This window comes from Bufo bufo, chromosome 2 (genome assembly GCF_905171765.1).
Source record: "Bufo bufo chromosome 2, aBufBuf1.1, whole genome shotgun sequence".
Lineage (NCBI taxonomy): Eukaryota > Metazoa > Chordata > Amphibia > Anura > Bufonidae > Bufo > Bufo bufo.
The window spans coordinates 104,592,281-104,607,243 of record NC_053390.1 but is presented as its reverse complement, the minus strand read 5'-3'; the positions used below and the strand labels follow the sequence as shown (position 1 = coordinate 104,607,243).

The window sequence follows — 14,963 nt, the reverse complement described above, 5'->3', positions numbered from 1 at the left end:
CCATGTTGCTCTTGCGCTCTGAAAGTGCTGCAAATGAATTATGGAGAGCCACAGACTTTGGGACATGTCTTCTATCAACAACTCTTAGTCTACCAGAACCTGCAGTAACCCATCTTCCATTTCTAGGGGGCCTCTGTGGCAGTGGCATTGCAACATTCCCAGTCTGAGTTTGTTTAACAGTTAATTTACAAATCTCAGATTTCAAAAATGAAATTTCCCGCTGCATTATGGAGAGCTGTATACAGATCAGACAGCATCCAAACCTCCGAAGAGTGGAACCTGAAATAAAAGCACAACAATTCCTGCACAGAACCAGGTCTGCCATTTAAAAAAAAAAAAAAAGTGATATAATGGTAAAAAAAAAAAGGTAAAAATGAGCCCCTACCCAACTCCATAGACATAAATATAAAAAAAGTTGTGGGGATCACAATATGGAGATGTAAATAAAAAATTTAAGGGGTATTCCAGTTATAGAAAGTTATCCTGTGGATAGGGGATAACTATCAGATTGGCAGAGGTCCTACCTCTGGGACCTCCACCAATCATGAGAATTGGGGCCCCATAACCCGTGGATAGGCAATAACTTTCTATGATCGAAATACCCTTTTTTTTTTACTTTTTGCAAAGAAAAAAACAAAACCCATAAAACTATGGTGGGTGAGCAGTTAAGTGCACCAAGGGAGGGCCCAAGTCACTCTGTGCACCCTTGGCCCTCCTGCTCCGTGTTCAAGTTCCTCCTTCTCCTTGACTGACAGGGCCAGGAGAGATGACTAGACAGCCCCAGACTTATAGGATTTATCAGTAACCTGTTACTTTTACTTAATTTCTTGCGCAGACTCCTCTGTCTGTCTAGACATAACTTTTGTGACACAGTGAGAGGTTTTGTCTGGGAAAACAGGTATTTTCCTCCCAGCATGTGCTTCTGGGCTAATTTACAGCCAGGTGAGGACAAATACTGGACCGGATTTTAAGTGCCAGTCCGGGTTTTGGCAGCACCTGGCTGTCCTTAAATAGGCAGCTGGGCTCAGAAGCCAGGTCTCTGTGTTGGGATCTGGGAGCCTTGTGTCTGGATGAAGGCTTGCTACCTGTTTGGTGTGAAAACAGGTTGGTGCTGCTATGGTCAAAAACTCTTTGAGGCAGAATTGCCGCATGGTGTGAATTACCACCAACACTGCAAGGTGACTTTTTGTTTGATTATGACTGCTTGTTTTGTCACATGCCTAAAGTGTGAATAAAACACTGAACTGTTTGATCCAAAGAACTTGTTGTTGCCTCTATACTGCGTCTGCTAATCCTGTCTACCAGAGCGAAATCCCACAATTGGTGGAGGATGCGTGCATAATCAATGAGGCTGGCGTGAACTCCGATTATTTTTTTTCCTGGTTTCTGCATTTTTCAGGCACGGTTGTATGTCATACATTAAACCAGCTGTATTACAACCAGTGCCCCACGACAAAATGGAGGCTGTTGTGAAGGCCCTCATGGAGGCTAATCTGCAGCAGCGAGAGACAAACCTGCAGCAACGCGAGGCTAATAAGCAGCAGCAGGAGACTAACCAGTTGCTGCTACAACACATGATGGCTTTGCAGACAGAAGGAGCAACCCCGAGCGTCCACGATGCCCGGAAAGCAGTCCGTGCCGCGATTTCTAAGATGACTCCCGCAGATGACATCGAAACCTACCTGGCAATGTACGAGAAAGTGGCCATCAGGGAAAAGCTGCCCCGTGACCAGTGGGCTGAGGTCATTGCTCCGTTCCTGGCATCCGATTCCCAGCGGGTGTATTTCGACTTGCCGGGTGATCAAGCAGCCGACTACCAGAAAGTCAAGGGTGAGATTTTGGCAAGACTGTAACACAGTAACACAGTACATAAGGCCGAAAAAAGACATTTGTCCATCCAGTTCGGCCTATTATCCTGCAAGTTGATCCAGAGGCAGGAAAACTGGGGGTGAATGTGTTGATCCAGGCCCAGCGGGTGCATCAGTGGGGGTTCAACCCGGCTGAGCCTGCAAAACCCAAGTATTATAACTTACTTCACCCCTTGCAAAAATGGCTACAGCCTGACGTGCTGAGTCCCACTGCTATGCTGGAACGTCTGTTAGCCAATATGTTCTGAAGGGCTTTGCCATACCCTCTCCAGCACTGGATCGGTCAGGTGTCTCCTGGCAATGCCCTTGAGATGGTGGACCAGGTGGAATGCTATGAAGCTACCAGGAATCTAAAGGTGGGTTCTGTCGGAAGGGGGGAAGGCATACCCCGAAAATCTCCACCCCAGGCCCGGAGATTTGAGCCAATAAAACCCACCCGGGATGTACCCACGGCAGACCTGGCTCCGATAGTCTGCTGGTGGGGTCAGGAGCCTGGCCATGTAAGGGCTGACTGTCCTCATTGGGTTAAGCCCATGGACACTAACTATGGCTACCGTCAGTCGCTATATGCCAGGAGGTTGTGTGCAACAGGTACCCCAGAGTCTCTAGATCATTTGTGCCAGGTGAAAGTGGGAGACACTCCGGCAGAGGCTCTGCTGGACTCAGGGAGTCTGGTGACCCTAGTAAGGGCAACCCTGGTGCGGTCCCCTGAGTATACTGGCCGGAAAGTCGGGGTGATGTGCATCCACGGAGACTTAAAAGACTACCCCACTGCACTGGTGTCTCTAACTACGGTGGCCGGTAGATGGACCCATGAGGTGGCTGTCACCACAAATCTACATTATGAACTCATAATAGGGAAAGACTTCCCAGGCTTCCCGGCGATGTGGCCTGCTATGAGAGTGACTGATACCCATGAGACAGGGGTAACCCTAGCAGAGTGGCCGGACTCAGGGGGGAGACCAGAATCCTGGGAACCTGAGACCGAAGGGCCAGCAGTAGGGGTGACCACCACTTCAGTGGAGTGATGGTGGGAGACGTGGAGGATTTGCCGCTGGGTCCTGAATTGGCAGACCTCAATGTCTCCGGGGATAATTTTGGTACCACCCAATGTCGGGATCCAACCCTATCCCGCACCTGGGAAAATGTGTTAATAGTAGATGGTGAACCACAAAAACCTGGGGCAGAGTCAGTGTTTCCCTGTTTTGTGGTTCATCAGGATATGTTGTATTGGGTAAACAAACTAGGGGGTGAGCCTATTGAACAGTTGGTAATCCCCAAGGCTTATCGCAAGCTTGTGCTAGATCTAGCCCACCAAAACGTTCTCGGGGGTCACCTGGGGCTGCAGAAAACTCAGGATCGTATTCTACAGTGGTTTTACTGGCCCAGCATATAAAAAGAAGTGGAAGAGTTTTGTAAGTCTTGCCCGACCCTCCAGATAACTAGCCCCCAGCCACATTTCTGTAGTCCCCTAGTACCTTTCCCGATTATCGAGGTACCGTTTGACCGAATAGCTATGGACCTCAGTACCGAAGTCCGACAGAGGGCATCAGAACATCTTAGTCATTCTAGACTACGCCACTTGGTACCCGGAGGTGGTGCCACTGCGACATACCTCGGCCAAACTCATAGCTAAGGAGTTAATGGAGATGTTTTCCAGAGTAGGACTACCTAAAGAGGTTCTGACCGACCAAGAGACCCCTTTTATGTCCAAGGTGATGAGGGAACTCTGTAAGCTGCTGCACATAAAACAACTTAAGACGTCCGTTTACCATCCGCAAACGGACTGTCTGGTAGAACGGTTTAACCAAACATTAAAAAATATGTTGAAAAAGGTAGTGTCTAAACATGGAAAGGACTGGGACCTCCTTCTGCCCTATCTCATGTTCGCACTGCGAGATGTACCCCAGGCCTCTACTGGGTTCTCGCCCTTCGAACTGCTATATGGCAGACACCCTTGCGGTCTCTTAGACGTGGCCAAAGAGGTGTGGGAACAACAACCCACTCCACATAAAAGTGTCATTGAGTACGTTACTCAGATGCAAGATCGGATAGAGACAGTGTTGCCTCTTGTTAGGGAGCATATGGAGGCAGCTCAGCGAGCTCAGAGTCGGGTCTATAATCGGCAGGCTCTGGTCCGGATCTTTAACCCGGGTGATCGGGTTTTGGTTCTGGTGCCGACCATGGACAGTAAGTTCCTGGCTAGGTGGCAGGGGCCCTATGAGGTTCTCGAGAAAATTGGAGATGTAAACTACAAGGTACACCAGCCAGGGTGGCGAAATCCAGAGCAGGTTTACCATGTGAATTTACTCAAAGCATGGAAAGATAGGGAAACCTGTACAGAAGACAGCTCGCGGCTGGGTTTTCTAGGGGCAGAGGTACCGGCCCCTCTGTCTGATGCAAGAGAGGCGGCTACCACAGAAAAATTAGCTGACAGCATCTCCTCTAAACAGAGTCAGGAGGCCAGGGAGTTAGTTAGTCGGAACAGGGATGTTGTGTTCCCTGCACACACTTCCATATTCCACCATGACATTGTCAATGAGCCTCAGGCAAAAGTCCGATTAAAACCATACTGGGTACCCGAGGCTCGGCGACAAGCCATATCGGAGGAGGTGCAGCTAATGTTGCAGCTAGACGTCATTGAGGAGTCAAAAAGTGAGTGGGCCAGTCCTATAGTATTGAAACCCAAGCCAGATGGGACGTTGCGGTTTTCTAACGACTTTTGAAAACTTAACGAGGTTTCCAAATTCGATGCGTATCCCATGCCCCGGGTGGATGAGCTCATCGAGAGGTTAAGACAAGCCCGGTATTTTTCTGTTTTGGACCTCACGAAAGGGTACTGGCAGGTTCCCTTAACGGAGGCTGCCAAAGAGAAAACTGCCTTCATCACGCCTGAGGGCCTGTATCAATATAAGGTCTTACCCATTAGTCTGCATGGCGCTCCCGCCACTTTTCAGCGACTAATGGACATTGTGCTTCGTCCACATCGTCGGTATGTTTCAGCTCACTTAGATGATATTGTAATCCACAGTACCGACTAGGAAAGTCACCTACCCAAAGTGCATGCTGTAGTGGATTCCCTTCGGAAGGCTGTACTGAACGCTAACCCGAAAAAATGTGCAATAGGGTTAGAGAAGACTAAGTACCTGGGCTATGTCATTGGGTGTGACGTCATCAAATCCCAAGTAAACAAAATAGAGGAGATAAGAAATTGGGACCGACCTGTCACCACTAGGCAAGTAAAATCATTCCTGGCAATAGTGGGCTATTACATGAGGTTTGTTCCCCACTTTGCTACGGTGGCCGCGCCATTGACAGGACTCTTGAAGGGACACAAGTCAGGGATGGTTAGATGGAATGATCAGGCGGAAGAGGCTTTCTCCGATTTGAAGTCGGCCCTGTGTGGGTCCCCGGTTTTGGTGACGCCCGACTTCAAAAGGGAGTTTATAGTACAGACCGATGCCTCCGAAGTAGGCCTCGGTGCTGTACTGTCATAGGAACTCAACGGGGAGGAGCATCCTGTTGTCTTCCTCAGCCGTAAGCTCACACCAGCCAAGACTAGTTATAGTATAGTGGAGAGAGAATGCCTAGTCATCAAGTGGGCACTCGAGTCTCTCCACTATTATTTGTTGGGGAGAAAGTTCCGCCTGGTGACTACCCACTCCCCTCTCAAATGGATGAGCCAGGCCAAGGACAGAAATGCCTGGGTCATTCGATGGTTTCTGTCCTTACAAAACTTTACGTTTTCAGTGGAACACAGGGCAGGCCGGTTACAGGGAAACGCGGATGCCCTGTCCCGGGTACACTGTCTGGCGTGTGTTCACCCCCTCAGGGTTGAACAAATGGGGGGGTTTGTGACACAGCGAGGGGTTTAGTCTGGGAAGGCAGGTATTTTCCTCCCAACATGTGCGGCTGTGCTGGTTTCCAGCCAGGTGAGGTCAAATACCGGACCGGAGTTTAAGTGCCGGTCCAGATTTTGGCAGCACCTGGCTGTCCTTTAATAGGCAGCTGGGCTGAGCAGAGATGTCTCTGTGTTTGTGCAGTGCTGGAAGGCTGAGAGCCGCACGCTGGGAAACAGGCTCCTCAAAGCCTGCTGTGGACCGCTGGAGATAAAACTTCCAAAACCGTGATTTTTTTGTTCTGTGGACTTTCCATTGTGTGAACTAACACCAAGACTGCAAAGTGTTGTTTTGTTTTTGCCTTATGTGTGAATAAACACTGAAGTTTTGCTTTAGAAACTTGTTGCCGCTATACTGTGTCCGCTAAGTACCTGGGGTATGTCATTGGGTGTGGGGTCATCAAACCCCAAGTGAACAAAATAGAGGTGATAAGAAATTGGCCCCGACCTGTCACCGCTAGGCAAATAAAGTATTTCCTGGGAATGGTGGGCTATTACATGAGGTTTGTTCCCCACTTTGCAACTCTAGCCGCGCCCTTCACAGGACTCTTGAAGGGACACAAGTCAATGATGGTTCGCTGGGATGATCGGGCGGAAGAGGCTTTCTCCGATTTGAAGTCGGCCCTGTGCAGGTCCCCGGTTTTGGTGACGCCCGACTTCAAAAAGGAGTTTATAGTACAGACCAATGCCTCCGAAGTAGGCCTCGTGCTGTACTGTCTCAGGAAGTCAACGGGGAGGGGCATCCCATTGTCTTCCTCAGCCATAAGCTCACCCCAGCCGAGACCCGGTATAGCATAGTGGAGAGAGAGTGCCTGGCTATCAAGTGGGCACCAGAATCTCTCCACTATTATTTATTGGGGAGAAAATTCCGCCTGGTGACTGACCACTCCCTCTCAAGTGGATGAGCCAGGCCAAGGACAGAAATTCCCGGATCACCCGATGGTTTCTCTCCCTACAAAACTTTACGTTTTTTCGGTGTAACACAGGGCAGGCCGTTTACAAGGAAACGCGGATGCCCTCTCCCGAGTACACTGCCTAGCGTGTGTTCACCCCCTCAGGGTTGAACAAAGGTGGGGGGGGGGGTGGTATGTGACACAGTGAGAGGTTTTGTCTGGGAAAACAGGTATTTTCCTCCCAGCATGTGCTGCTGGGCTGATTTAGAGCCAGATGAGGTCAAATACCGGACCGGATTTTAGGTGCCAGTCCGGGTTTTGGCAGCACCTGGCTGTCCTTAAATAGGCAGCTGGGCTCAGAAGCCAGGTCTCTGTGTTGGGATCTGGGAGCCTTGTGTCTGGATGAAGGCTTGCTACCTGTTTGGCGTGAAAACAGGTTGGTGCTGCTATGGTCAAGGACTCTTTGAGGCAGAATTGCCGCATGGTGTGAATTACCACCAACACCGCAAGGTGACTTTTTGTTTGATTATTACTGCTTGTTTTGTCACTTGCCTAAAGTGTGAATAAAACACTGAACTGTTTGATCCAAAGAACTTCTTGTTGCCTCTATACTGCGTCCGCTAATCCTGTCTACCAGAGCGAAACCTCACACTTTATATCCTCAGACTTGTTTGTCAGTGTTGCCCTGATACATAATCTCACTCTGTGAACACAGTTGTATCTAGAGAATATTTTTTTGTATATGGAAACCCCCTTTATCTCTCACCAACATCTGTTCCATGATAAAAACTAAGACCCCCATAGCGTCCTCAATGGAGCTGTACTCGATTCTGTGAGATGTCATTGTATTTCATTTTATTCAGCTTCATAGCTGCACATAAGAGCCAAATGTCCCTTGTTGTTGAGTCCCCCAGCACATCTGATACTGTTGTTTATCAGATACTGTGGTTGTGGTGTCAGGGATTAGCACATCCGCTTGGCCAAACGATGAACATTCCTCGGAGCATCTACACTGACATATAGTAGAGTACAGGACAGCAGACTGAGTATTCCTCTTCTTCTATTATTATCCGTGGCTCCTTGATGATTCTTGTAAATTTGTAGATATAGCAAAATTCTCAGAAAACATTTAATGGAGCTTGTATGCTCTCAAAATATGGTTTCACAAACTCTAAGGCTAGGGGCACGTGTTGTGGCCACAGGGTGGTTTTTGGTGCAGTTTTACAAATTCACAGCAAAAAGGCTGGGTTTGCACATTGCGGAGAAGTTACGGTAACAAAAATTAATTGCATTAGGCCCATCTATGGCAGTCTTTGTGCCTGACGAAAAAACTACTCCAGCCCCTGGCTGGTGTAGTTTTTCTCCAACATTTATGCCTGTAAATGTTAGGAAATTTGCTGAACACACGCTGTGTGCAACTGAACATTGTCACATGGCCAGTTATAAAAGGGACTTGCGAATTTTCGTAGCTATAGGACGTGCAGAGGTAGAAGTCGCTACCGGGCCCAGGAGCCTGAGGGAGCCCAAAGACCCTTGTGCCGCATAAGAAGACACCCGTATTTTAGAAAGGGCATGCTGGTCAGGTTACACTTCTGACTGGATGGAAGATGTTAGGTTAAGAATTTGGCATGGGGGGGGGTGCCATTTAATTTTTCGCCTCAGGCAATACAAAGGCTATGTGCCTCCCTGCCCCTGACAACAAAGTACTGAGGGAAGGGGGCCCAAGCTAAACTCTTGCACCAGGGAGCCTGAGCCTTTAGCTATGCCCCTGATAACATGATAGCATAACCTAGAAGTATGAAATGATAATTCCCCTTTAATTAAAATGGTTTAGTGTTTACAGCCTATATGGAGACATTTCCATGGTTACAGACTACAAACAAACTGTGTAGTCTGTTCCTGCAGATATACTCCTTTCCATCTCTCTTCCGCTTCCCACTTAGGGCTCTTTCACACCTGCGTTGTTGTGTTCCGGCATAGAGTTCCGTCGTCGGGGCTCTATGCCAGAAGAATCCTGATCAGGATTATCCTAATGCATTCTGAATGGAGAGAAATCCGTTCAGGATGCATCAGGATGTCTTCAGTTCCGGAACGGAACGTTTTTTGGCCGGAGAAAATACCGCAGCATGCTGCGCTTTTTGCTCCGGCCAAAAATCCGGAACACTTGCCGCAAGGCCGGATCCGGAATTAATGCCCATTGAAAGGCATTGATCCGGATCCGGCCTTAAGCTAAACGTCGTTTCGGCGCATTGCCGCACCCGACATTTAGCTTTTTCAGAGTGGTTACCATGGCTGCCGGGACGCTAAAGTCCTGGCAGCCATGGTAAAGTGTAGCGGGGAGCGGGGGAGCAGCATACTTACAGTCCGTGCGGTTCCCCGAGCGCTTCAGAGTGACGTCAGGGCGCCCCAAGCTCATGGATCATGTGATCACATGGATCACGTCATCCATGCGCATGGGGCGCTCTGACGTCATTCTGGAGCGCCCGGGGAGCCGCACGGACTGTAAGTATACCGCTCCCCCGCTCCCCACTACTACTATGGCAACCAGGACTTTAATAGCGTCCTGGGTGCCATAGTAACACTGAACGCATTTGGAAGACGGTTCCGTCTTCAAATGCTTTCAGTACACTTGCGTTTTTCCGGATCCGGAGTGTAATTCCGGCAAGTGGAGTACACGCCGGATCCGGACAACGCAAGTGTGAAAGAGGCCTTACATACATTTGGTGGTTCTTTTTTATTAAGACTATTTACAAAGGGTTCCCATCTTCAGTTAGGTTTATTGGAACATGTAAAATTGTTGCGAAGGTGGAGGTAGCCTTTAGGGATGAGCAAATTTCGTATTTTGAAATTCGTTTTCGGTTTGGTTTGTGGTATAATGTGAATTGCGTCATGGATTCAGTTACCACGGACCATAACGCAATTCCATAACAGAATGCCTTTAGAGGCATTCCGCTATTCATTCTGTCATAATAGAAGTCTATGGCCTGCATAACGGGGACATGGTATTGCTGTATTATGCATGTATTGCAGTGCTAGCAGTGCCTCTAAGTGACAGCAAATCTGTAATATAGCATATAATAGAGCATGCAATGTCAAAGATATCATTATTACAAAAATGATATAATCTCAGTATACAGAATGAATGGAAATAATATGGGTGCTGCCACACATCTCGCTGGTGCAGCATTATGAATGCACCAAATAAAATAAAAAACATAAAAAATACATGCGGTTTTTGCAACAACATACCTGCACTTATGCTGGGTTTCCTTCCAGCAAAGGGAAAATACGCAGCTGACTTGAATTACATTAATGTAATACAGTTTTGTACAATAAGAGTTCACATCACCGTTATTTTTCCGTTCTTCTGATCCGCCAGAAGAACAGAAAAAAAACAAAACAAACGGATCCTGTGTATCCGTTATGCACATTTGGCATCCATTTGAGTGAAAAAACGGATCTCAGACAGAAATGGCTCACATGGATGCCAAATGTGCATAAGGCTTATTGCACACAAACGTGTGCGCTCCGTGGCCGTATTGTGGACTGCATTTGCGGATCCGCAATACATGGGCACCGTTCCGTTCCGTGTGCATTCCGCATCACGAATGCAGACCCATTCACTTCAATGGGTCCGCAAATCCGGAGATGCGGAATAGTGCGGAACGGAACAACAGAACGGAACCGTACGGGAGCACTACGGAGTGCTTCCGTGGGGTTTCGTCCCGTACTTCCGTTCCGCAAAAAGATAGAACATGTCCTATCTTTTTGCGGAACGGCCGGATTGCGGACCCATTAAAGTGAATGGGTCCGCCATCTGCTGCGACTGCCCCACGGACGGTGTTCGTGCATTGCGGGCCGCAGCACGACCACGGGGCGCACACGTTCGTGTGCAGGAGGCCTAACTGATATGCAGGATCCGTTTTATTTTTTTATTTGTTCTGGCGTTTTTTTTTATTTGTTCTGGCGGATCAGAAGAACGCAAAAATAACGGTGATGTGCACTCTACCTAATTCAGTTTTGCTGTGTGTTTTCCCTTTGCTGGAGGAAAACGCAGCATAAAGGCAGATATATATTGTTGCAAAAGCGGCAAATGTTTTTTATGTCTAGTAGTGCCCTATGGGATTGCAAATAGTCTACAAGATTCTATAAGGGTGCTTCCACACGTTTCGGCACTAATGCGTTTTGGATGCGGCAAAAAAAAAAAAAAACATAAGAAAACCGTTTGGGGTTTTTGCAACAACATGTCTCGTCTGTGTTTATGCTGCTTTTCTTTCCGACAAGAGAAGACACACAGCAGATTTAAATGACATTAATGTAACTCAGTTTTGTAATTAATGTCATTGAATTTTGCTTGGTGTGATTTGCTTTAACTTTTCCTTTGCTGGAAGAAAATGCAGCATAAAATCCGATATTATGTTGCAGAAACCGACTGCAGGGGGTTATTTACCAAGGAACTTACAACTATTTTAGACATAAAAATTCTCTTAAGTCCTCTTTTTGACCGGCCGCGCGACAATATTAAGTGAAAGGCCTGTGTCAAAAAGTTTTCGACAGTTGGGTGGAACGGGACCGGAGTTGGGGGCATCGCTAATTGCCGGAGTGCACCTGTATTTGCCAGCTGGCAACTGTACATGCTATTTGTTTCAAATGGCTTGTACATGCGCGGCAAGGTCAGGTGCTGCCTGAACATTAGCGGTGAGCAACATTTGGATCCCGCTATGGTGCTGCATTGTGTACATGCTGGCTAAGGGTTAATTTACTGAGGATTATGTAGCTCCTTATCTATTAATACATTATTGCCATGCTGATATTATTTGTTTGATCCACTTTTCTTCTTGTCCAGCTCCTTCTACCCCAGTGATTAAAGCAGAGGAGTGTACAGTCTGCTGGGACACGGCCGTCATCAGATGGAGCACATCACATCTAGAGTCCACCGAGTCCTTTACACTGGAATGGTGCAAGCAGTACTCATCAGAGGGAGAAGGGCTCAGGTAAATGTACATCTTCCATGGGAAGATCATTAGGTTTGCTGTTATTTGCGCTTTGTAACCCTTAGGCCACCTGCACACATTGCAGAATACGTAACATAGTAACATAGTTTATAAGGCCGAAAAAAGACATCTGTCCATCCAGTTCGGCCTGTTATCCAGAGGAAGGCAAAAAAAAAAAACTGTGAGGTAGAAGCCAATTTTCCCCACTTAGGCCCCTTTCACACGGGCGAGTATTCCGCGCGGATGCGATGCGTGAGGTGAACGCATTGCACCCGCACTGAACACCGACCCATTCATTTCTATGGGGCTGTTCAGATGAGCGGTGATTTTCACGCATCACTTATGCGTTGCGTGAAAATCGCAGCATGCTCTATATTCTGCGTTTTTCACGCAACGCAGGCCCCATAGAAGTGAATGGGGTTGCGTGAAAATCGCAAGCATCCGCAAGCAAGTGCGGATGCGGTGTGATTTTCACGCATGGTTGCTAGGAGACGATCGGGATGGAGACCCGATCATTATTATTTTCCCTTATAACATGGTTATAAGGGAAAATAATAGCATTCTGAATACAGAATGCATAGTAAAATAGCGCTGGAGGGGTTAAAAAAATAAAAAAATAATTTAACTCACCTTAGTCCACTTGATCGCGTAGCCGGCATCTCCTTTGTTGAATAGGACCTGTGGTGAGCATTAAGTACCGTTACAGGACCTTTGATGACGTCACTCCGGTCATCACATGGTACGTCACATGATCTTTTACCATGGTGATGGATCATGTGATGACCGGAGTGACGTCATCAAAGGTCCTGGAATGAATGTTCACCACAGGTCCTGTTCAGCACAGAAGGAGACAGACGAGATGCCGGCAGCCCCAGCAAGTGGATTAAGGTGAGTTAAATTTTTTATTTTATTTTTTTAACCCCTCCAGCGCTATTTTATTATGCATTCTGTATTCAGAATGCTATTATTTTCCCTTATAACCATGTTATAAGGGAAAATAATACAATCTACAGAACACCGATCCCAAGCCCGAACTTCTGTGAAGAAGTTCGGGTTTGGGTACCAAACATGCGCGATTTTTCTCACGCGAGTGCAAAACGCATTACAATGTTTTGCACTCGCGCAGAAAAATCGCGGGTGTTCCCGTAACGCACCCGCACATTTTCCCGCAACGCCCGTGTGAAAGAGGCCTTAAGGGGAAAAAAATTTCCTTCCTGACTCCAATCAAGCAATCAGAATAACTCCCTGGATCAACGGCCCATCTCTAGTAGCTATAGCCTGTAATATTATTACACTCCAGAAATACATTCAGGCCCCTCTTGAATTCCTTTATTGTACTCACCATCACCACCTCCTCAGGCAGAGTGTTCCATAGTCTCACTGCTCTTACCGTAAAGAATCCTCTTCTATGTTTGTGTACAAACCTTCTTTCCTCCAGACGCAGAGGATATCCCCTCGTCACGTCACAGTCCTGGGGATAAATAGATGATAGGAGAGATCTCTGTACTGACCCCTGATATATTTATACATAGTAATTAGATCTCCCCTCAGTCGTCTTTTTTCTAAAGTGAATAACCCTACTTTTGATAATCTTTCAGTGTACTGTAGTTGCCCCATTCCAGTTATTACTTTAGTTGCCCTCCTCTGAACCCTCTCTAGCTCTGATATGTCTGCCTTGTTAACAGGAGCCCAGAACTGTACACAGAACTCCATGTGTGGTCTGACTAGCGATTTGTAAAGTAGTAGGACTACTTTCTCATCACGGGCATCTATGCCCCTTTTGATGCAACCCCTTATCTTATTGGCCTTGGCAGCAGCTGCCTGACACTGGTTTTTGCTGCTTAGTTTGCTGTTCACTAAAATTCCTAGGTCCTTTTCCATATCAGTGTTACCCAGTGTTTTACCTTTTAGTATGTACGGGTGACTTGCATTATTCCTTCCCATATGCATAACCTTACATTTGTCAGTGTTAAACCTCATCTTCCACTTCTCTGCCCAAGCCTCTAATCTATCCAGATCCATCTGCAGCCGTATACTGTCCTCTTCCGTGTCAATTATTTACACAGTTTAGTGTCATCTGCAAAAATTAATATTTTACTGTGCAAGCCTTCTACAAGATCATTAATAAATATATTGAAGAGAATAGGGCCCAACACTGACCCCTGAGGTACCCCACTAGTGACAGTGACCCAATCCGAGTGTGTACCGTTAATAACCACCCTCTGTTTTCTATCATTCAGCCAGTTACTTACCCACATACAGACATTTTCCCCCTGTCCAAGCATTCTCAATTTATATACTAAGCTTTTATGTGGGACAGTGTCAAATGCTTTGGAGAAGTCCAGATATACGACATCCATTGATTCGCCGCTGTCAAGTCTAGAACTTAAAACTGATTAAAATTGTTTGACATGACCAATCCCTCATGAAGCCATGCTGATATGGCGTTATTTGCTTATTTTCATTGAGGCACTCCAAGATAGCATCTCTTAGAAAACCTTCAAACAGTTTACCCACGAAAGATGTTAAACTTACCAGCCTATAGTTTCCGGGCTCTGTTTTTGGACCCTTTTTGAAGATTGGCACTACATTTACTATGCACCAATCCTGTGGAACACTCCCAGTCAGTATAGAGTCAATGGAAGGGTGAGATCTACGGCAAAACCACATCAAATCCTCAACAAAAACCACTGTTAGAAATTAAGGATTTTGGTGCGGATATGGTGCTGAAACGAACATAAATCTGCATGGAAATTTGTGCAGATCTTTGTGCCCAGTGTACACAGAAGCACAAAGTGAATTGGGCCGTGTGCTGTGTGTGGTCTCCACGGAACGTCCTGTATCCATTGACTTTTATGTGTGTATTCTGTAGTTTTCCACAGACCATGGTGACACCACAGAAGTATGTTCTATTTTTGTCCTTCATTGCTGATCCCTCAAGCACATTATAGTCTATAAATCCGTAATCAATGCAATCCATGTTTGCTCCATGGTTTTCACTGATCGTTGCTAGAATATGCTCTGGAAATAAATTTTCAGCCTAGCAGTGTCTGTGGAATACGGATGACACACAGTGGGCAAAAAACGGACACACAGAACAAACACCGATCCTTCACAGATGAATCACTGACCCTCGTCACAGATGTCATCATGAACATAAACGTGTGAAAGAGGCCTATAGGCTCAAACACACGAGCATATTTGTTTTCCGTGTCCGTCCCATTTTTTTTTTTGCTGCCCGTATGCTGAACCATTCACTTGAATGCAATTTGCAGACCGCAAAACATCCAAAAGTCATGTGCATGAGCCC

General features: G+C 46.8%; 1 protein-coding gene across 1 annotated transcript in view; it reads left to right on the top strand.

Annotated features, from left to right (window-relative positions):
* CMYA5 (cardiomyopathy associated 5) overlaps positions 1–14,963 on the top strand; it is a 104,205-nt gene that overhangs the window by 70,423 nt on the left and 18,819 nt on the right. Inside the window, exon 10 of the mRNA XM_040421377.1 lies at positions 11,506–11,653. Within this exon, the coding sequence (XP_040277311.1) occupies positions 11,506–11,653 (148 nt within the window). The remainder of the gene's footprint in view (positions 1–11,505; positions 11,654–14,963) is intronic.